The sequence below is a fragment of the Mastigoproctus giganteus genome, chromosome 8 (assembly GCF_048544385.1).
Source record: "Mastigoproctus giganteus isolate SK-2022 chromosome 8, ASM4854438v1, whole genome shotgun sequence".
Lineage (NCBI taxonomy): Eukaryota > Metazoa > Arthropoda > Arachnida > Uropygi > Thelyphonidae > Mastigoproctus > Mastigoproctus giganteus.
Window position 1 is genome coordinate 116423394 of NC_143582.1, and position 23473 is coordinate 116446866.

The 23473-nt window shown below is 37.3% G+C and overlaps 1 protein-coding gene across 3 annotated transcripts in view; it reads right to left on the reverse strand.

Moving 5' to 3' along the window:
• The window catches only part of LOC150081781 (opioid-binding protein/cell adhesion molecule homolog), a 718769-nt gene that overhangs the window by 165991 nt on the left and 529305 nt on the right, over positions 1-23473 (reverse strand). For all 3 annotated transcript variants that reach the window (XM_090379651.1, XM_090379650.1, XM_090379652.1), the window contains exon 7: positions 22434-22496. In XM_090379651.1, coding sequence (XP_090235777.1) covers positions 22434-22496 — 63 coding nt within the window. The remainder of the gene's footprint in view (positions 1-22433; positions 22497-23473) is intronic.

A 23473-nucleotide genomic window follows, 5' to 3' on the forward strand; every position in this document is an offset into this window, starting at 1 on the left:
TTGATGCTATATTAGTATTAGTATTAGTATTAGTAACGGCCGCATGGTGCAAGAAAGCCTATGGCTTATGCTGCACCAGCCAAAAAAAAAAAAAAAATAAAATAAAAAAATAAAATAAAATTAAAAAAAATAAATCCGAACAAAACAATGATAAAAACAAAAAAATAAAAATAAATAACTAAATAATAATAATTAATAAAATAAAAAATAAATAAAAAGGAAATTAAACCTATCATCCTATGTGCTTCCCTTACCCGAAAGTACTATCCAGATGACCTTTGAATTTCCCCAAACTGTCGGCCTCTACCACCCATGAAGGCAACTTATTCCAGTAATTTATAACTCGCTGGCTAAAATAGAACTTCCTGCAATCCAATCTAAACATTTCCCCCCGTAACTTGAATTTATGTCCCCTAGTTCTAGCATCATTTATAATCTTGAAAATTTTGTCCTCATTCATTTTACTGATGCCTCTCAGAGCCTTAAACACCTCAATCAAATCTCCTCTAAGGTGTCTAGTTTCCAAACTCTGCAACCCACATATTCGAAGTCTTTCTTCATACGGACGCCCTTTTGCCGATCTCACCAGGCGAGTTACCCTTCTTTGCACCCTTTCAAGAAGCTCGATGTCTTTCTTCAGGTGCGGTCTCCATACTTGAACACAGTATTCCAAGTGTGGTCTAACATAAGCCTTATATAATGGGATTATCACGTCCCTATCTCTACTTGCAAAAGTTCGATAGATCATTGATAGGACACCATGGGCCTTCCTTGCAACCTGTTTACAATGCTCAGAGAATTTCATGTCTGACCGTATCGTAACACCCAAGTCCCTTTCCTCCAGTACTGGCTTTAGTTGAACTCCACCAAGTGAATAAGTTTTTTTGGGATTACTGTTTCCCAGGTGTAATACCTTACACTTTGTTGGATTAAAGCACAGCTGCCATTTTTCTGACCATTCCTGAAGTCTATCTAGGTCTCTCTGAAGAAGCTCAGCTTGACAGTGATCATTAACTACTCTCCCAATTTTAACATCATCTGCAAATTTAGACATCACGCCCTCTATCCCTTCATCAATGTCGTTTATGAAAATTAAAAACAACAGTGGTCCTAATACTGATCCTTGGGGAACCCCACTTCTTACATCAACCCAATCTGAGGAATAGCCATTTATCACAACCCTCTGCCTCCTGCCCTGAAGCCATCCTTCTATCCATCTAAGGATTTTCCCAGTGATTCCAACCTGTTCCAGCTTATAAAGCAACCGCTCATGTGGGACTGAGTCAAAAGCTTTGCTGAAATCTAAATAAACAATGTCGAAATTATTCCCTAAATCCAGCTCGTGAGTGACCCTTTCGAAATAGCGAACCAGATTTGTTAAACATGATTTTCCCTTTACGAAACCATGCTGAGTATCCTTGAGAATTTCAATTCGATCCAAATGATCCTGAATTCCACCCTTGATCATTGCCTCCATGATTTTCCCTACTACTGAAGTCAGACTGACAGGTCGATAATTTCCAACTTCACTTTTAGAGCCACCCTTATGTATGGGAGATACATTTGCACTTTTCCAATCCAGGGGAATCTCCCCAGAGTCTAATGATGCTCGCATAATTAGCCTCGCATAATATAAATCATATGCCCTACTAATGTTAATGCTAAGTCTGCTTCCATGCATCATTTGGCTCTATTAATACTAATACTAAATATACAGGGTTAGTCAAAATTAATTATGCACATTTAACAATTCATAATATGTAAAACAGATGACCAATTTGAATTATTTTTGTTGTTTTACTGGTGCATTAGCAATTGAGGCTATAATGTGCCGAATAGATGACCAATTTATATTATTATTATTTATTAGTAAAAGTCTGCTTCCGTGCATCATTTGGTCCTACTAATACTAAATACTAATATACAGGGTTAGTCAAAATTACATATACAATTTTAAAAAAATTGTATATGTAATTTTAAATTTCTAAAACAGATGACCAATTTGTATTATTATTTGTTTTTTTCATCAGTTTAGCAATTAAGGCTGTAATGTGCCAACATCAGGTGATATAAAAGATTGTAGCTAAGACTTTAGAGACCAAGTCACTTTGTCAAAATGTATAACAATAAAAAAATGTAAAAACTGTATAAAAAGTAGAATTTAAATAAGAGTGTAAAGGTTTAATGATTTTAAATAACTAAAAATGGCTGACACATTGTCATTATTAGATAGCTGACTGAGCGATAAGGCTCAGTCACATGACTAAAAGGAGTAAAATGTAAAGCATGTTTGTGTCTATAACATGGACATCTGGATAAAATATGTCATACAGTTAAAAAGGTGTCACACTCCTCACACATAGGGAAGTTACCTGTCTTCAGCAGGAATTAATGCGTAAGATTGTGTCCAATGCAGAGGTGAGCAAGAACAACTTTTTCTCTATGGTTCCCCTGCACACTTGATGTCAGTAGTTGATTACAGACTTTATTTGATACAGCTTGTTTGTGACCAGCCCATGCCAAAATTGTTATCACCAGAAAGTAATTTAGAGTGTATTACCTGCCTCAGAGTGTATTGTCTGTATAGGAGACTTAACAGGCTACGATTGTTGTGGGATTGTGGTGATCTAGCCAGAGTTCCTGCCAATTCATTACCCTTGATCCTAATGTGGGCCAGAATTCGACAGAAACGAATGTCAAAAAAATACTCAGAAGTATTTTTTTTACATTCTGACCAGGGTCCAGCTGATGTTACATTCTCCTCAGAAGGAGAATGTAACATCAGCTGGACCCTGGTCAGAAATGGATGAGGATTATATCTCATCCCCAATAAAGCTTAGTCTATATACTAAGCTTTATTGGTGGTAGATGTCTCTCATCAACCGGTGAAATACCACCATTTTGCTTATTGGAGGCTTGAAGTGGTGGAACCCATGTTTAGTCTCTAGAGCTAAGGTCCGGCCAACCCTTCCCTATCTCTTCCATCATGCAGTATGATTGATGATTTTTGAGGTTATGATGAATGTCGTGGCGAGATCAAATATTCCTTACATTTCGAGGGTACAGCTCTAAAACAGTGTTCGCAGGCTGGCCGCTAGTTAGTCCACCAGACCAAACCTATTGGTAACTCTCTAGGAGGCTTCCAGATCAGCTAGTGTATAATCTTGCTACCTCTACTCTGCCAGATAGTGACTGGAGGGAGTCCGAGTAGTGTGTATGCGGGGAGCATTGTCGAGGTCACGTTATGTCAAAGATCTGGGTATATTCTTACCACATGTACGCCATATCCAAAAATTTCATTACTTCATACAGAATGTCCCACCCACTTTTTCTTACTATTGAATACACCATGAATTGTCAAAATAATAGAGCAAGCTTATCTGCAAAAAGATCTAAACCTCCCAAGGACTTCCTAATTCATTTCACAAATATACGTGGTCTCAATTCTAATCTCAACAATGTCCATTTCCACTTGCAGTCTTCCAAACCCCATGTACTTTTTCTGACTGAATCTCAGTTATCAGTTGATTCAACTACTGCTCATCTCAGATGTCCAAATTATTTGCTGTATGATTCCTTTCGCCTCAAAGGTGGTACTTGTGCATATGTCCGTTCTGATATTCCCTGTCAGAGACTTGGCAATTTGGAATCTCCTCTCTTTGATCTTCTCTGGCTTAAAATCTCTCTACCTCATTGTGTAAAATTCATCTGTTGTCTCCACCGTTCTCCCAACTCCACTAACCACTTGGAGCTCTTTGACTTCCTCTCTTTGCAACTTGACTTTCTCCAGTCCAACTTTCCTAACAGTGAAGTAATTTTCCTTGGTGATTTTAATGTTCACAACTGCAGCTGGCTTCCGTTTTCTAGTCACACCGACCCAGCAGGTCGAGATGCTGAGGCTTTTGCAATTACTAATGACCTAGCACAGATTGTTCATTTACCTACAAGAATACCGGACAATCCTAATCATACAGCCAATACGCTTGATCTTTTTCTCACAAACAACCCTTCTAAGTACAAGGTCGAAGTGAGAGGTCCTTTAGGCACTTCAGATCACAACTTGGTGATTGTCTCTTCTCCAATGGAACCTTTATCTCATGGCTATTTCCAACCTTGTATTGTTTGGCATTACAAGAATGCAAAATGGGATGACCTGCGAGACTTCTTTTCTTCCTTTCCTTGGTCTGATTACTGTTTCAAAACTTCTGATGTCAACGTTTGCTCAGATCGTGTCAATGAAATTATTCTTCCAGGAATGGAATCCTTTATCCCACACTCCACTTTAAAATCTCGTCCTTTATCTAAACCTTGGTTTTCCAATAAATGTGCTAAGGCTGTCCAAGAGAAGAATGTTGCATATCGTAATTGGCTTGTTTCTAATTCTTCAGTTTCATTTTCTGCCTACACCAATGCTTGCAACAATTGTAAAGCAGTTATTAATCAGTCCAAACTAGAGTTTGAACAGGCTAAGAGTAGAAAACTTGCTTCTTGCCCAAGCTATTGGCCGCAACTTTTGCCCATCTCTGCTCCCACCTCTGTCCAAACCAGATGGTTCTGTTGTCACTTCAGCCAAGGATAAAGCTGACCTGCTAGCATCCCATTTTTCTTCTAGCCCATGTATTAATGATTTTGGTAAAACACCTCCCACCATTCATAACACGCTCCATTCAATGCCTCCTGTGGTCTTCCGTCAAAAGGATATCAGAAGGATTTTGATGAATCTTGATGCGAAGAAAGCTCCAGGTCCTGATGGTATTTCTCCACTTGTTCTCAAAACCTGTGCTCCTGAACTTACTCCTATTCTTTGCCGCCTTTTTTCACTTTCTTATTCCAAAGGTGTTTTTCCTTCTGCTTGGAAATTTGCTCATAGCCAGCCAATTCCTAAAAAGGGTGACAAATCCTTCCCATCCAATTATCGTCCCATTGCAATTACTTCTACTCTTTCTAAAGTAATGGAGAAATCAATTAACCGCCAACTCTTAAACTACCTAGAAACCTTCCGTCTGATCAACGATCGCCAGTATGGATTCCGTCAGTGTCGATCCACTGGTGATATTCTGGCTTATGTTACCCATTTATGGACTAATTCAATAGAAAGGTTCGGTGAAACACAAGTAGTTGCTCTTGACATCTCAAAGGCTTTTGATCGTGTTTGGCATAAAGGTCTTCTAAACAAGCTTCCATCTTATGGTTTGCCAACTGTTTTTACTAATTGGTTATCCAGTTTTCTCTCTGATTGTTCACTGAGGGTGATGGTAGATGGCTCTCTGTCTTCTAACTTCTCCACTAATGCCGGTGTCCCCCAAGGTTCAGTTCTTTCCCCCACTCTTTTCCTCTTGTATATCAATGACCTTCTTCCATTGACTGGAAATGCTATCCATAGTTTTGCCGATGATAGCACATTGCATTCAACTTTCCATTTCGAGAAACCTTGTCCTGATCAATCAGCTTCAAGTTCTCGAAAATCTGCTGCCAATTCCTTAAATCTGATCTTCAGGTAAATCTCCAGTGGGGCAAAGACAACTTAGTTGATTTCAACCCTTCTAAAACTTAGTCTTGTCTTATATCTCGCAAAAAGGATTCTTCTGCTCCTATGCTTATCTTTAGTGACACTCCGATTTCTAGGCAAAATGATATATCTCTTTTGGGGATTACCCTGACTTCTAATCTCTCTTGGCACAAGCATATTACAAATATTGCTTCCTCTGCATTTAAAAAACTTGGTTTTCTCTTTCGCTCTTGGCGTTACTTTTCTTCCAAACAGCTGCTCACTCTGTATAAATCGCAAATCCGCCCTGCTATGGAATATTGTTCCCACATCTGGGGTGGTGCCTCCAAAACCTCTCTCAGGCTTCTTGATTCCATTCAGAAGAGGGCAGTTAGGTTAATTAATGATTGATCTCTAACAGAGTCTCTCCACTCGCTTTCTCATAGACGCACTGTTTCTGCTGCATGCCTGCCTCTTCTACAGATACTTCCATGGGCACTGTTCCTCTGAATTGGCTTCTATAATTCCCGCTCTCTCTTTCAAAACAGTCTGAACACGTGCCGCCTCCAGCCAACATCCATTTACTGTCCAACTTCAAACCCACAGAACAAACTTTTCATTTTCCTCATTTATTCATTCAACTGCCGTTTTCTGGAACAACCTTCCTTCATATGTATTTCCTGAAAATTACAATCTACAGAAGTTGAAGTCCAATGTCAACAAATACCTTCTTTCGTCTTCTCAACCTCCAACCCAAGCATGGTACTAAGTACTATAGGTTCTAATACCTCTCGTGTTTGGGGTTCACATAAAAAAAAAAAAAAAAAAAATACACCATGCACCTTTGGTAATTGTGGGTCTTAATGTGGTACAAAGCTAACTCTATAGCATACAACTCTTCTGTGTTTTCACGCTGTATTCATTGGGAATTATCCCAAATATAGTGTTATCTGGGAAGATGGCAGTAGATCAGACAGAGAACTCTGACTTTGAGCCATCGGTGAAGACTGGCAAAAAGTCAGAGTATTTGACTCAGTGGGCAGCATAAAGTTGTTGGTAGACAGAAGATGGAGTGGTGGCTTTATCCCAATTCTCTATAATTTCTTGTCACAACTGACAAACTAGTTAAATCAGACTTTATTGAAATAAAATAAATAAAATACAAAATGAAATATACATAAATAAAGCATTAAAATGATATAAAACAAGATAAAAGCATTAAAATAAAGGAATAAAATAGTAGCTTTCAGGACAAGGTGTCCCTTCATCAGCCAGATTCTGACTCTGATGTAGGGTTGCCTGGCAGGGATTTCAGTTTAAAAGTATATTTTAGTAACTTGCTTTCGTCGGAGTGACAGTGGTAGTTTAGTTGCTTCGACGTATAAATTCTGCACAGGGGATGTTCTAAATGCAACAGTAGCAATGCGGATCGATTGATGGTGAACTGGGCCTAGCCATTGAAGATGCATACACTTGGGACCCATAATCTAATTTAGATCAGACAAGTGCACGATAGGGTAAAGTGTAGTAGTCTGCTCCCTATATATTGGATGAGATGGCATGCTTGAAGGTGTTGTCTCCTTGAGCACTTTGGAGTTGACGTATATGTGGTAGGAATGTCAGCTTATTATTGAATACAAGCCTTAAGAATTTGAGGTACCGGAATGTTTTGTCTGAGCTTGAGTTCTGGTTCAGGGTGAAGCAGGGGCAGACTTTGGCCTAGGAAGACTAGGCAACTGCCTAAGGGCCTGTAATTTTTTGGGGCCCGTAAAATGGTTTTATTATACATTTTTTCATCATTTTATTTTAAATAAATTTATAATGTTCCGCTTGTTTTGCGCTGATCAATCAAAGCATCTTGCACGGCGTGCTATCTGGTGAATCATTGTGTATACCGTGCCAAGTGCGGTATACACGATAATTCACCAAATAGCACTAGTCACACATTGATTAGGTAGATGTAGTTACTTAATCAATGCCTCTGTTGCACATTGGTATGAACTATTTGATTTAAGTTGGCAACTTCAATAATAGAGTTCAAATGTATTTTTATATTTAGTAATAGAAGACCTTTTTTAACCCATTCAACTGTATCCTCCATTACAATTTCTGAAAGGTGGCAACCCTAGGTGGGGCCCAAAATGAGAGTCTTGCCTAGGGCCAGATTTTTCGTTAGTCTGCCACTGGGGTGAAGGTTCCATTTGCAACAAAAACATACATAAATTGTTTTCTGAAGCAAGAACCTGAAACAATTAGCCATTGCCCACAAGTAGACATGGTCAATAGTGTGCTGCAATTGCCTTTCATATTGCATGACTGAAAATATGCTCAAGTTACCAACAAAGGGTGGCACAATTTATGGTTCGAGGAAGTTGTTCACTCACAGAATTAACGTTGATAGCAAAAATCATAACACTCAGAACTGATCCTTGTGGATCTCCCTCTTCTTGATAAAATGGCCTAGAGAGAGTGGATCCTACACAAACTTCAAATGACTGGTTTCACAGGAAGTTTCCAATAAAGATGGAAATGTGTTCCATAAGACCCAAGTTATAAATACTTTTTTAAAATTCAGAATCTCCAAACTGTGTCATGTGCTTTTTCCATATCAAAAAAAACCAACACCTAGTTCTTCCATTTCAGGAAAGCATCACAAATAGATGTTTCCAGTTGGATTAAATGGATGAACATTGGCCAGTTCTTTTGGAAGCCACACTGTATCCTGAAAAGCAGGTGTTAGTTTCAAACAACCACATAAGGTGAGCACTGACCGCTCATTCCATGATCTTGTACAAACAGCTGATCAGAGCAATAGAATGGCAATTGTTCAGTATTTTTGGACCTTTCCGGGTTTCGGGAAGGCAAGAACTTAAGTAAATAGATAGCTATGAATTACAGAGCATTACATTCCTCTAATTTTTTTTTTTTTTTGGTAGTTGTTTGCGCATCGGCTTCTGTGGCCATAGTGCACCTCCCAAGGTTTTTGCAGTACTTTGATCCAAGCCCGAGGCGGGATTCGAGCCCGCGACCTTTGGGTTGCCAGGCAGGCACTTTACCCACCTGGCTAGCCCGGTCGGCTATTCCTCTAATGCTCTGTCTTTATAACACTATGAGCCTCATATATCAAGAAAGTGGTTAATATATATACATACCAAGACAATGATTATAAACCACTATCTTGGTATGGGAAGCTGATGGTATCTCAAGGACAGAATTACAGGAATTTAAGTATTCATCTGTTTACTTAAGTTTAAATTTATTTAATTTTATTAAATAAAATCTTATTAACTAAATTATTAACTAATTAAAAAAATTATTTAAACCCCTAAAACTATTCTTTACCTGATGTTTACTGATAGTTACCTGTTGACAAACTCAACATCTATTACACATAACTCAAGATCTATTACTCACGGCTAAATAATAAGTAAGAAATTTGTAATCAAATTAAAAACTCAATTTAATTTAAGTCACCATAATTTACCAGTTATGCTGTCTTTACAGTCACTGAAGAAATCATACAGAAAAGTCCACAAAATGCCTGAGAATAATCTGTAATTCTTTAAGAAATTAAAGGCAGATTACATGCCACACAGGTTGATGCTCATTATTTCGCCAATTTCAATTTATATTATTTCTTGTTTCAGATTGGCTGAAACCCATAGCTGGATATCATCATTTTCTCTTTCTTGGTGATTCCCTTATACTTCTCTCTCTCGGGGAAATTCAGATTTTTTTATAAACATCTGTATGAAAAATTAGGCACATGGTTTGAGAAATGGCAACTGAAGTTTAATACTGGCAAATGCAAGGGTTTTTTTTTTTTTTTTTTTTATGTAAACCCCAAACACGAGAGGTATTAGAACCTATGGTACTTAGTACCATGCTTGGGTTGGAGGTTGAGAAGATGAAAGAAGATATTTGTTGACATTGGACTTGAACTTCTGTAGACTGTAATTTTCAGGAAATACGTATGAAGGAAGGTTGTCCCAGAAAACGGCAGTTGAATGAATAAACGAGGAAGATGGAAAGTTGGTTCTGTGGGTTTGAAGTTGGACAGTAAATGGATGTTGCCTGGTGTCGGCATGTGTTCGAACTGTTTTGGAAGAGAGAGTGGGAATTATAGAAGCCAATTCAGAAGAACAGTGCCAATGGAAATATCTGTAGAAGATGCATGCAGCAGAAACAGTACGTCTATGAGACAGCGAGTGGAAAGACTCTATTAGGGAGGAGTCATTAATTAACCTAACTGCCCTCTTCTAAATGGAATCAAGAAGCCTGAGAGAGGTTTTGGGGGCACCGCCCCAGATGTGGGAACAATATTCCGTGGTAGGGCGGATTTGTGATTTATACAGAGTGAGCAGCTGTTTGGAAGAAAAGTAATGACAAGAGTGAAAGAGAAAACCAAGTTTTTTAGATGCAGAGGAAGCAATATTTGTAATTTGCTTGTGCCAACAGAGATTAAAAGTCAGAGTAATCCCCAAAAGAGATATATCATTTTGCTTAGAAATCGGAGTGTCACCAAAGATAAGCATAGGAGCAGAAGAATCCTTTTTGCGAGATATAAAACAAGACTGAGTTTTAGAAGGGTTCAACTAAACTGTCTTTGCCCCACTGGAGAATTACCTGAAGATCGGCATTTAAGGAATTGGCAGCAGATTTTCAAGAAGTTGAGCAGGGCAAGGTTTCTCAAAATGGAAAGTGGAATGCAATGTGCTATCATCGGCAAAACTATGGATAGGATTTCCAGTCAATGGAAGAAGGTCATTAATATACAAGAGGAAAAGAGTGGGGGAAAGAACTGAACCTGGGGGACACCGGCATTAGTGGAGAAGTTAGAAGACAGAGAGCCATCTACCACCACCCTCAGTGAGCGGTCAAAGAGAAAACTGGATAACCAATTGCAAAAAACAGTTGGCAAACCATATGATGGAAGCTTGTTTAGAAGACCTTTATGCCAAACACGATCGAAAGCCTTTGAGATGTCAAGAGCAACTACTTGTGTTTCACCGAACCTTTCCATTGATTTAGTCCATAAATGGGTAACATAAGCCAGAATATCACCAGTGGATCGACACTGACGGAATCCATACTGGCAATCATTGATTAGACTGAAGGTTTCTAGGTAGTTTAAGAGTTGGCAGTTAATTGATTTCTCCATTACTTTAGAAAGAGTAGAAGTAATTGCAATGGGATGATAACTGGATGGGAGGGGTTTGTCACCCTTTTCAGGAACTGGTTGGATATGAGCAAATTTCCAAGCAGAAGGAAAAACACCTTTGGAATAAGAAAATGAAAAAAGGTGGCAAAGAATAGGAGTAAGTTCAGGAGCACAGGTTTTGAGAACAAGTGCTTTCTTAATATCAAGATTCGTCAAAATCCTTCTGACATCCTTTTGACGGAAGACCACAGGAGGCATTGAATGGACCGTGTTGGGAAAAGTGGGAGGTGTTTCACCAAGTTCATTAATACATGAGTTGGAAGAAAAATGGGATGCTAGCAGGTCAGCTTTATCCTTGGCTGAAGTGACAACAGAACCATCTGGTTTGGACAGAGGTGGGAGCAGAGATGGGCAAATTTGCGGCCAACAGCTTTGGCAAGAGACCAGAATGCTCGGCTACCATTAGGGCAAGAAGCAAGTTTTCTACTCTTAGCCTGTTCAAACTCTAGTTTAGACTGATTAATAACTGCTTTACAATTTTTGCGAACTTTGGTGTAGGCAGAAAATGAAACTGAAGAATTAGAACCAAGCCAATTATGATATGAAAAGTTCTTCTCTTGAACAGCCTTAGCACATTTATTGGAAAAACCAAGGTTTAGATAAAGGATGAGATTTTAAAGTGAAGTTTGGGATAAAGGATTCCATTCCTGCAAGAATAATTTCACTGACGTGATCTGAACAAGTGTTGACATCAGAAGTTTTGAAACAGTAATCTGACCATGGAAAAGAAGAAAAGAAATCTCACAGGTCATCCCATTTTGCATTCTTGTAATGCCAAACAACACAAGGTTGGGAATAGCCATGAGATAAAGGCTCCATTGGAGAAGAGACAATCACCAAGTTGTGATCTGAAGTGCCTAAAGGACCTCTCTCTCTCTTCGACCGTGTACTTAGAAGGGTTGTTTGTGAGAAACAGATCAAGCGTGTTGGCTGTATGATTCGGATCGTCTGGTACAGCACATATGGGTTGCAGTAATCCCAGAGTAATGTATCAGTTGTGTGGTCCTATATTCAGGGTGTGGAAAATGAAAAGAACCTTGGGGGTTATTGTACAATCAGATTAACCCCGGGGGCTCACATCTGGTGAGTATGGGCTTGGCACACCCAGGGTCCTGAGCTGGATATCATCATTCTTCTCTTTCCTGGTGATTCCCTTCTACTTTTGACTCTCTCTCTCTCTCTCTCTCTCTCTCTCTCTCTCTCTCAGGGTTACTCGGGAACTTTTTTTTTCCTGGTGCAGCATAAGCCTCAGGCTTCCTTGCATCATATGGATATTAATAATAATAATAATAATAATATGTTCTCTGAGCAGCACAGACATGCTACCAGGAAAGCTTGCGGGGTTTTCTCAAATGATATATAGGGATTTTGATAGCAGGGATTAGGTGATTATTCCATTGTATAAGGCAATGGTCAGGCCACATTTTGAGTACTGCATACAGGTCTGGAGGGCTTATTTCAGGAAACGTGTAGAGCTGCTCAAACGAATACAGAGAAGGGCATCACGAATGGTGAGGAGAACAAAATGGTGCTCTTACCAAGAAAGGCTTCAGTTCTGTGAAGTGCAGCATCTGGACACTAGGCACTTGTGAGGTGATTTGAGGTGATAAAGGCCTTGAATGGCTTGAAGCAAACTTAATGCTGATGATGGATGACTGCAGAACAGATGTACAAAAGTTTGCCTTTTGCTGGAACAAGCTTCCATCCATTGTTGTGGAAGTGGATAGTTTGAGTAAATTCAAGGCAGAACTAGACAAACTACTGGATGTGACGGATAGGTGAATTAAATTTTTTTTTTTTTTGGCTGGTGCTGTATAAGCTTGCTTTCTTGCATCATTTTTCACTACTAATATTAATAAATCTGAGGAACATGGAACTGCACAGAATATCAATGAGACAAGCAGTGGGATGAAAAGGACATCAAGAATTATTGAAAATGTTGAAGCTTTCGTGAATGCATTTGATTTCAGACTGGCTGAAAACAGAAATGATTAGAACAAGCAATTAAGTTTTGATGAGAGAAAAGTGATTCTTAAATGGTACTGGAAATTTGAAAATATTGCAGAGGTTCAGTGTGCATGGGAGTGACAATATGGAAAAAGGGCACCTACTCATCTAACAATAACCCATCTGCATGATAAATTCGAGGGACATGGAACTGTACACAATATCAATAAGACAAACAATGGGTGGAAGAGAACATCAAGAACTATTGAAAATGTTGAAGCTGTTATGAATGTATTTGAACATTTCCCAAAGAAGTCAACACAGCAGAGAATGCAAATGGGTTAAATGAGTGTTAAAAGAATCTCAAAGGAAATAAATTTGAAGCCTTTTAGATCTCAATTACTGTGTGCAATACAAGAAAGTGATCCAGATCGACGAACATGATTTTGTGAGTGGAGGTATTGTCATAAAAAGTGGAATCGGGGCTTTTGAGAATGCAACTGTATGGCCAGATGAAGCCATGTTCTAATTAAATAGACATCTGAATTGTTACAATGGTAGTTACTGGCTGAGTGAAAATCCTTGCTTCACCTGCAAAAAAGATGTTAATCTGCCAGGGAGAACTGTGTGAATGGCAAGCTCCTCTTGTAGAATTATTGGCACTGTTGCTGGGAAGACATATCTTGCAATGTTAAGGAATTATGCACTAACTAATATCAGAAGCATGTTTTCAGATATGATGGTTTGTTCTCGACAGGATGTTGCACCTCCAAATTTTCATACTGCTGTTATTGACTATCTGGATAGGGAATTTCTTAAACAATAGAAAGATCGCAAGGGAGATGGTTCTGAATACCCTCAAGTTCTCTGAACTTCAGTCTCGTAGAGTTTTTTTGCATATGGAAAACATAAGCTGATGCTGTATAAGCAAGCTTATACAGCATCAAGAAAAAAAAAAAAAATTTCCATTTCACACAACCATTCACCTTAAAAGTTTATCCAGTTCTTCCTTGAATTTATTTAAATTATCAGCTTCCACAATGACATATGGAAGTTTTTTCCAGCAATCAACCACCCACTGGCTAAAGGAAAATTTCTAAACATCTATTCTACAACTGTCCTTCATCAATTTGAATTTATGTCCTATCAGGTTCGAAATCTGAGCAAGATGAAGAATCTCATCGGCATCGGGCCTGCTCAACCCATTCAAGGCTTTATACACCTCAATCATCAAATCACCTCGCAAGTGCCTAGCCTTCAGACTAAAAGTTCTTTTAAGCTCCTTAAAAAACTAAGATCCCAATCCACAAAGAAGATCAAAGGAAGACACAGGTAATTATAGACCTGTTAGTTTAACTTCTGTTCCAGGGAAATTAATGGAGGCACTGGTTAAAGAAGCATTGCAGGATCATCTAGACAAGACTTCAGTTATAGCTCGATCACAGCATGGGTTTGCTAAGGGGAAGTCTTGTCTGACTGACTTGATTGGATACTATGTAGTCACAAAGGAACTGGATGCAAAGAATAACTTTGATATATATTTGAATCTTAGAAAAGCCTTTGATACTGTTGCACATGGAAGACTGCTACACGAATTGGAGGAGTGTGGCACTGGAGGCAAATTGCTGCTATGGATAAAGGGATGGTTGAGTGGGAGAAGACAGAGAGTGGTAATCAATGGACACTGCTCTTCGTGGACTAATGTTATTAGTGGAGTCCCTCAGGGTTCAGTGTTGGGTCCATTGTTGTTTTCTGTATTTATAAATGATATTGATGATGGTATATCAGGCTTAATGTCCAAGTTTGCAGACAATACGAAAGTTGTTAATGACTCTAATGACAGTACACTGCTGCAACAGGATCTAAAAAAGTTGAGCAGATGGGCTGAGAGGTGGCAAATGAAGTTTAACATTGACAAATGTAAAGTACAGTACTACATATGGGAAGCAGTAATCCCAGAGTAACGTTTCAACTCCGTCGTACCACTTTGACAGTGTTAGAGAATGAAAAGGGCCTGTGGGGGTGATTGTGCAGGCATATATGAAGTTTTCTGAGCAGTGCAGATGGTCTGCAAGAGTAGCTCATGGTGCCTTGTCAATGATATACAGGAATTTTTCTAGCAGGGATAAGGAAGTGATTATCCCCTTGTATAAGGCAATGGTCAGGCCACACCTTGAGTACTGTACACAGTACTCAAGGTCTGGAGGTCTCATTTTAAGAAGGATGTAGAGCTGTTGGAACAAGTACAGAGAAGGGCAACAAGATTAGTGAATGGAATCAAGGGTTGCTCTTACGAAGAAAGGCTTAAGTTTTGCAAATTACAGTGTCTGGAAACTAGGCACCTGTGAGCTGATCTGATTGAGGTGTACAAAGCCTTGAATGGTTTGAGAATGATCAATGTAGATGGGATTCTTCCTCTTGCTCAGAATAATCGCCCGAGAGGGCATAAATTCAAATTGAGGAAAGACGGTTGTAGGATAGATGTGTGGAAGTTTGCCTTTAAACAGCGGGTGGTTGATTGCTGGAACAAACTTTCATCTGTCATTGTAGAAGTTGATAGCTTAAATAGATTCAAGGCAGAACTAGACAAACATTTGGAGTGAGTGGATGGGTGAAATAAGGTGTTTTTTTTGGCTGATGCTGCATAAGCTTGCTTTCTTGCATCATGTGCCTTTGCTAATGCCAATGCTAAATAGTTTTCACAGCCAAATTTAAATTTTTAATTTTCTAATGACAAATTTTTATTGCTTATATATAATCATTATTATTGCTTACATATAATTTACTATAGACACAGAGGAGCCTGCATATTATTGCCTTTCCTTTCAATTTTGGTAGTTGAGCATTTTGTAATCATCACTGAATGTGGGTGGTATACAACAATATGCCTTTGTACACAGTTAGGTCATAATTTTATTGTTGTTGTTGTGTACTACATAGATTTGTAAACTTTTGCAAGAGAAAAAAGATACAATGCTATTTTATATTATTGTACTACAAAAAGGATTAATCTTTATCAAGTTTCTAAAAGGTTATTACTATAAAATAATCCTTTTTTATAAAAGTATAGTAATACTTTTAATTTTCTAATACTTTTTTCTAAAAAGTTACAGTTCAATTCACCTAAATGAATATCAGATGAAACTTCAGGCAGTGGTGAAAAATGGATGGGAGGCATATAAATTATCAGATGATACAGATGACTATAGTAGTTAAAAACTAGTCTGCAATCAAGTCACAAAGCAGGTTTGGTAAGCTAAAGCAGATTGGGAGAAGTCTCTTGAAAAGGACACAAAGAAAAACAGCAAAGACTTCTTCACTTTATGTAAACAGTAGAAGAAAGCATTGAATTACATTGGTCCACTAGATGCGAATTGATAAACCACTGATGATCCTGCTCAAGTTCCTGACAAAATGAATGAGTATTTTGCATGTACATTCACACATTAAGAATTATTTAGGGATGGGGATGCCAGAAGTGAGTCAAATTATGGCAGGGAGTTGAATAATTTGTGGTAATTGAGAGTAAAGTGGAAGAGAAACAATTAAAGCCAAATGTAAAAAAGGCACCTGGGGTGGATGGGATCCATCCAGTTATATTAAAGTAGACAGCAAAATAAGGCGCAGGTAATCGAACCTTTAGTCATAATTATGAGAGAATCTTTGGGTTCAGAGAAGGTCCATATGGATTGGATATATGCAAATGTATCCCCAGTTCATAACAGGGGATCAAAAGGAGACATAAGTAGTAGCATAACTAGTGTGAGGCAGGTGGGGCACGTGCTCTGGGCACCAAATTTTAGGGATTCCTTTTTATGGTAAAAAAATGTAAAAATACCAAAAGAACAGTTTTCAAGGAGTGCCATTTTTTTATTTGCCCTGGGCATTATCAACCCTGGTTATGCCAATTTGGTTCCAGGGAAAATGATGGAGTTACTGGCTAAAGAAGTAATGCAGGACCATCTAGAAAAGAATGCAGTTATACTACAATCACAGCATTGATTTGTTAAGGTCGATCTGACCAATCTGACTGGATGCTATTATACAGTAACAAAGGAAGTGGATGAAAAACATAATTTTGACATCATATACTTGGATTTCAGAAGAGCTTTTGATACAGCTGCATATAAAAGAGAGCTATACAACTTGGAGCAGTGTATCATTTATGGGAGTTGCTGCTATGGATAAAGGGAGAGTTTGCTCAGAGAAGACAGAGAGGCGTTATCAATGAGTACGTCTATTCTTGGACTGTATCCTCCATTAGTCCAAGAATAGACATATTACTGGGCCCATTTTTGTTTTCTATATTTATTAATGATATTTATGAAGGTATATCAGGCTTAATGTCTCAGTTTGCAGATGATTTGAGAGTTGGTAGGGTGGTTAATAATAGTAATGATAGTATGCTATTGCAACAATATCTAGAAAAATTAGGTGGTTAGGCAACAATATCTAGAAAAATTAGGTTTGAGATATAGAAATTGAGGTTTAACAGTGACAGTAACAAATGCAAAATACTGCATATCGGTAGGAGTAATCCCAGATTAATGTATCAATTGTGTGGTACTACACAATTGGTACAGTAATAATGGGAAATGAAAAGACCTGGGGGTGACTGTGCAGTCAAATATGAAGTTCTCTGAGAAGTGCAGACAAGCTACCAGGATAGCTCATGTGATTTTGTTAATGCTATACAGAAATATTGGCAGCAGGGATAGGAGGCTGATTAAACCCCTTTGTATAAGGTAATGGTTAGGCCACATCTTGAATACTGCATATAGATTTGGAAGTGTCATTTTAGGAAGGACGTGAATCTGTTTAAATGGGTCTAGAGCAACAAAATTGGCAAGGGGATCAAAAGAGTGGAGGTAGGTAGTTTGGATAAATGGTTGATCAGCTATGGTGGAGGTGGTTTGAATAAATTTAGCATTAGTAGTGGCATATGATGAAAGCAAGCTTATAACGCATCAGCAAAAAAGGAAAAAAAAAAAAAACCACCCACATTTTATCACCTCCAATAACCTATCAAAGTACCCACTTCCATAACAAGTGGAAATTTGTTCTTAAAATTAACCACCTGATGGCTGAAGACAAATCTCCACACATCTACTGTGCAACCATCTTTCCTCAATTAGAATTTATGCCTCCTTGTGTGTATAGTCTGAAAATGAGAAAGAATGGCATCAGCAATCAACTTGTTCAACCATTCAAAGACTGAAGCACCTCGATCAGACTTGCAGTTGCCTTGTCTCCATATGCTGTAATTTGCACAACTTGTTGACCTTCTCTGCATCCATTCAAGCAGATCTACATCTTTCCTAAAATGAGGTCTTCAGACCTGTATGCAGTACTCAAGATGTGGCCTAACCACTACCTTGTACAATGAGAAAATTACCTCTTTATCTCTGCTAGCAAAATTCCTGTGTACCACTGACAAAACCCAATGGGCTGTCCTGGCAGTATGTCTTCACTGCTCAGGGAACTTCATACCTAACTACATAATTACACCCCCAGGTCTTTTTCATATTCCACTACTCTGAGTGCAATACCACACATTTAGTACATTAATCTGGGATTACTGCTACCAGTTGCAGTACCTTGCATTAACCAATGTTAAACTTCATCCACATTTCTCAGCTCTTCTGTCTAATTTTTCTAGATCTTGTTGCAGTAGCATACCTTTATTACTGTCATTAATCACCCAGCCAACCTTTGTATCATCTGAAAACTTGGATGCTTAGCCTTATATTTCTTCATCAATATCAACTTAAATCCCACTCAACCATACCTTTATCCAGAGCAGTAACCTGGTCTTAATTCCATGCTGTTCCAATTTGTATGTGAGCCTTTTATGTGCAATGGTATCAGAAGCTTCCTTAAATCCAAGTATATGATACCAAAATCTAGAAATCTTTATTGCAATAATAATAATATAATACAAATCGATACCTTGCAATATTTCCCTTCACGACCACCAGGCCAGGGATCAGATCAGTCAGAGAAGATTATCCTATAACAAATCCATGCTTCAACTGCAGTATAATAACATTCCTGTCTAATGATCCTGCATTATCTCTTTGACCAGTAACTGGATTGTTTTTTTAGACCTGTTAACTAATTGACTGATTACAATCAATCACCTGACTAATTACAGACCTGTCGTGTTAACAGGTCTAATTAGTCATGTCACTCTATGATCCACCTTTGTGAATTGGGAATACATTTACATGTTCAATCCATATGTAAATCCCCTTAATCTAAATATACTCTCATAATTATGACTTGTGGTTTGCTTCTTCATTTGCTGCCTTCCTTAATATATTTGGATAGATCTGATCCACCACAGGCACCTTTTTTTATGTTTAGCTTCAAGAATTTCTCTTCCACTGTCCTCTCAGTTTTCATAAAATGATTTAGCTCTCTGTTAGAGTTTCATAAATTTCTGGCATTCCCTTCCTTAAAGAATTCTTCATGCCTGAACATAGATGCAAAATACCCATTCTGTCTGTCAGCAACCTGAGCAGCATCATCAACAATTAAACCATTGATATCTAGTGGACCAATATGATGCATCTACCTGACTTTTAGTGTTTGCATAAAGTGTTCTTTTCATAAAAGTAAAGCATTACTGTTTAGTATTCTTTTTACATAAGTAAAGTATTGTTTTTATAGTGTTCTTTTTTACATAAGTAAAGAAATCTTTTTCTATGTTTCTTTACATTACTTGCCTGAGACTTCTTCTAATCAGTCTTAGCTTGCCTAACCTCCTTTGTGACTTGATTGCAGATTAGTTTATATCCAACACAGGTTTCTCTATCACCTGATACTTTATATGCATCCTATGCATTTTTCTTCCCTGCCACAAGTCTCATCACTTCATCTCACGTCCGTTTAGGTCTAAGCCTTGAACAGCATTTCTTAGTTGGTATGAAAAGCATAGTAGCTTATATGTTACTTCCCTGAATGTTTCCCATTTAGAATTTACTCTTTGTAATGTCATGAGTTGGTCTCGCTTAAAATTTAAAACTGTCTGAGACTATTGTAGTCACCCTTATGAAAGCAAAATTTTTCCTTTATCCTTGATAGTAGTTATGTCTTTAAGCGACTCCCACATTCATACAATGTGATCACTGTCACGGAGTGGGTCTTTACAATTAATTTTATGATTATTTTATAACTTTACAAAGTTTATGATGCCATATGGTAGAAAATTTTTATTGATATGGTACACATATGAATAAACATGTGGTATACATATGTTATATTGAGGTAAACTCCTCTTATTATTTTACAAATATGTTTTTTACATACAAACATTCTGAGTTTTATGTCTGAGAGCACTTTTAGGCAGTTTATACAGCAGAGACTTCCAACCAAAAATGTAATGAAATTTTATTGTGATAAAATAGGCATTCAAAATTTTGCATCAATAATGTTTTCAAATCAATAGTAGAACACTTATTGTTCCTTGGTGCACAAACCTAAATTGACAAAGTTTTTTTTTATCTGATACCATTTTGTTCTTTTTTCAGTGATTTCCAATAAAAAATTTTCAATGAAATTTTGCTGTCTCATATTGGCATTCATTCAAGCTTTTATGCCAATACCATTTCCAAAACACAATAAGTTGTTGGTGGAATGTCCTTTCTTTGTTAGGGTGAAGCACAAAGTGATATTACTGGAGCAGATATTTTAGCCTATCTTGGTGTATTTCATGTGTAGCCACATCTATTTGCTTTACAACCACTGTATTTTCAACTAAACAACGGAAACCAGTATTATATAAAAGTTTAATGCCTGCAGCAGTGCTCCTAAAAAAACTGAGTCAAGCACGAGACTATAAAAGCTATTCATTTTTAAATTTAATTGAAAATTTTAATTTTAAAGTGGGCATGCCTTTCTCTAAAATGTAAAAGTAATGTTTTAATGAATCTTTAAAATGCCTCTAGTCCTTAGGGTTACATTATGCTTGTGACCTAGATTATTTGTTAAGCCATCAGCATCACTGAAATCTCCTGTCACAAACAAATTGTATGAAATTTTTTAGTGCCTTCAATTTCCAGACATGGCTGTGTGGACAAATTCCATTCCTGTAATCTGGAAATGAAAGGTTCTGCTTGACACTTAGAAAGGTTTACATACAGTGCTGATCTACAGAGGATTCATGGGGGTTGGCAGAACCCATTGATAAGAAATCCTGGATTCAGGTGCCATCCTTGGGGTGAGGGGTTAAACAATTTATCTGTTTTTATTATTATAAAAACAAATAAATTGCATTTATTTTTTCTCACCAAGTCAGGTAAAGATTAAAAAATGAGTCAAAATGAGCAAAGTCAGGTACAAACTGAAAAATGAGTCAAAATGAGCAAAGTCAGGCAAAGACTAAAACACTCAAGTGGAACTAAATGAGGCTAACTCCCTTAGGCTGGTATACATATATATATTCTTTGTCATATGCAATGACATATTGTCATCTAAAGTCCATGTCTGGGGAGGCATGTCAGAATGAGCTACTTGCAGCACTGCAAAGGGCAGATTGTATCTTCTTTTTCTTACTTTTAGATGAAACATCAATGTGGTCTTAGCTAAACAAAAGTGAAGCCCTCAAAAGGTCTTTTTCCCCCCCACCATATATCACTGGCACTTCAAATGACATACATTAATTTTCCTGACAAACCATCCTCGAAGTGTCCCTGCAGACAACAAATATGTGGGGAAAGGGAAGGAGGAGGTTTATTTTGACTTTCGATTTTGTAGCCAAAATACAGATCATAGGTTTCTTTCTTTTTTTTTAATTACAGAAGAAATAGTTTTTTTTGTGCTGTTCAATTACATGCTCACCACAAAAACATAACAGAATTATTAACATACTGATGTGAAAGTTTAGTTCTTTCACACTAAATATTTCATTCAAATGTTTAATTCTGTATGTTTCATAGAAACACACAGAATTAATAAATATACTTGTAAATGCACTTCAAATCATTAATTTCCCATGTAGAATCTAACATAGTACTATGTTAGATTCTACATGCTACTTTGCAGCTTAGCACTATTTATATTAAAACATAACCCAACTGGTCAGAACATGTCAAGACCTGCCATATATTATAGTAATGAGTGTCATCTAGAGCAGTGTTTCCCATGCTCTTGTGAGTGTAACTTATGAAAGTGGTCAGTGGGGCTTGACAATAAATCAGAGCTTTTGTGTGGTAAGCTACAATCCATTAACAGTGATGGGAGATACAGGTTTGCCTATAATCATTATATTTAAAAAAACAGTTAATATATTTACATGTACCGTTTAAAATATTTTTTGTGGTCCATGGCCTCTGTCTCAAAATTAAAGTAGTGTCCATATCTGAAAAGAATGTTGGGAAATGCTTATCTAGAGTCATTAATAACTCTTAATGTTTAAGGCCAATAGGTCTTTAGGAAAATGAAATCATAATTTATTTCCTAATATCAGATTTTGGGAAAATATTTTATATTAAAAATGTACTTAGATGATATTAGTCAAATAAAAATAAGCAGCGCTTCTCTTTAGAGAAGTTCTGCTTATTTGTATTTGACTAATATCACCTAAGATAGCCTTACAAATCAAGATTGATACCATATTTTTGTCTTTTTTCATCAGTTTTAGCTAGGCCATGAAAATAAACAGCATGTTCATATGCTGATATAAATGAATACTGTACTTTTTCCCGACAGATTTGAAGTTAATGCTGTAAATAAACTAAGTTCACTAAATAAAATTAAGCAATAGAGAATACTTGCCATCAAGGTTCTCTTTATCTGGTATGTTAGAATGCTTTTTAGTGCCAGAAAAGTCATTGATATCTGTAAGAAATAACAATTTAAAATTTTTCAACTTTAATTAATTAAATTCTTATAAAAAAATATATATTATATTATTATTTTTATTATTATAGCTATATGGTGCAAGGAAGCCTGAGGCTTATGCTGCACCAGCCAAAAAAAAAAAAAAATTTCTGAGTTACCTTGAGAGAGAGAGGGAGAAGTAGAAAGGAATCACCAAGAAAGAGAAGAATGATGATATCCAGCTCAGGACCCTGGGTGTGCCAAGCCCCTGGGGTTAAATATAATTTTTACTTATCTTTAAACTAATCCATTTGGGGAGCAGAAGTAATCTCTGTTATATGAAACTAATAGCTAATGACATTAGTAGCTTAAAATAAATTTGCATATAATGACTATAAATTAACAAGAGACCTTAAATATTATAGTAAAAGGACAAATCGGTCTGTAACAAAGTTACTCAGGAAATTAAGCATGCTAAGCCACACTAACATGTGGTTAGCATTTTTGTTAAAGAGGGTTAAAAACAGCAGCACAGAATTCTTTACTTTTCTCATGTAACTTATATCACTCTAGTATCATACGGTTTGAAAAGACAGAAGATACTTGTTGAAACTGGACTTCCATTCTCAAAGGCTATAATTTTCAGGAAATACACAAAATGAGAAAGTTTTCCAAGGCACAGAATTAGATAAAGAAAGGAAGAAGAAAGGTTAGCTGTATATTAAATGGAATACAGTACCATCAGCAAAACTATGGATAGGATTTCTGACCAATGGACAATGTGGGAGGGTCATTAATATACAGAAGAAAAAAGATTGGGGGGTGGGATAGAACCTTTGAGGATTCTCTGGCATTCGTTGAGAAGTTATAACACAGATGCCTATCTATCTTTTCACACAGTGTGAAAAACTGAAAAATCAGAAGGCATGCTGCCCATCTTTGGATATTTTCAATGAATTTCTTCTTTGAAGGTGTGGTTTCCATAACTCTACACA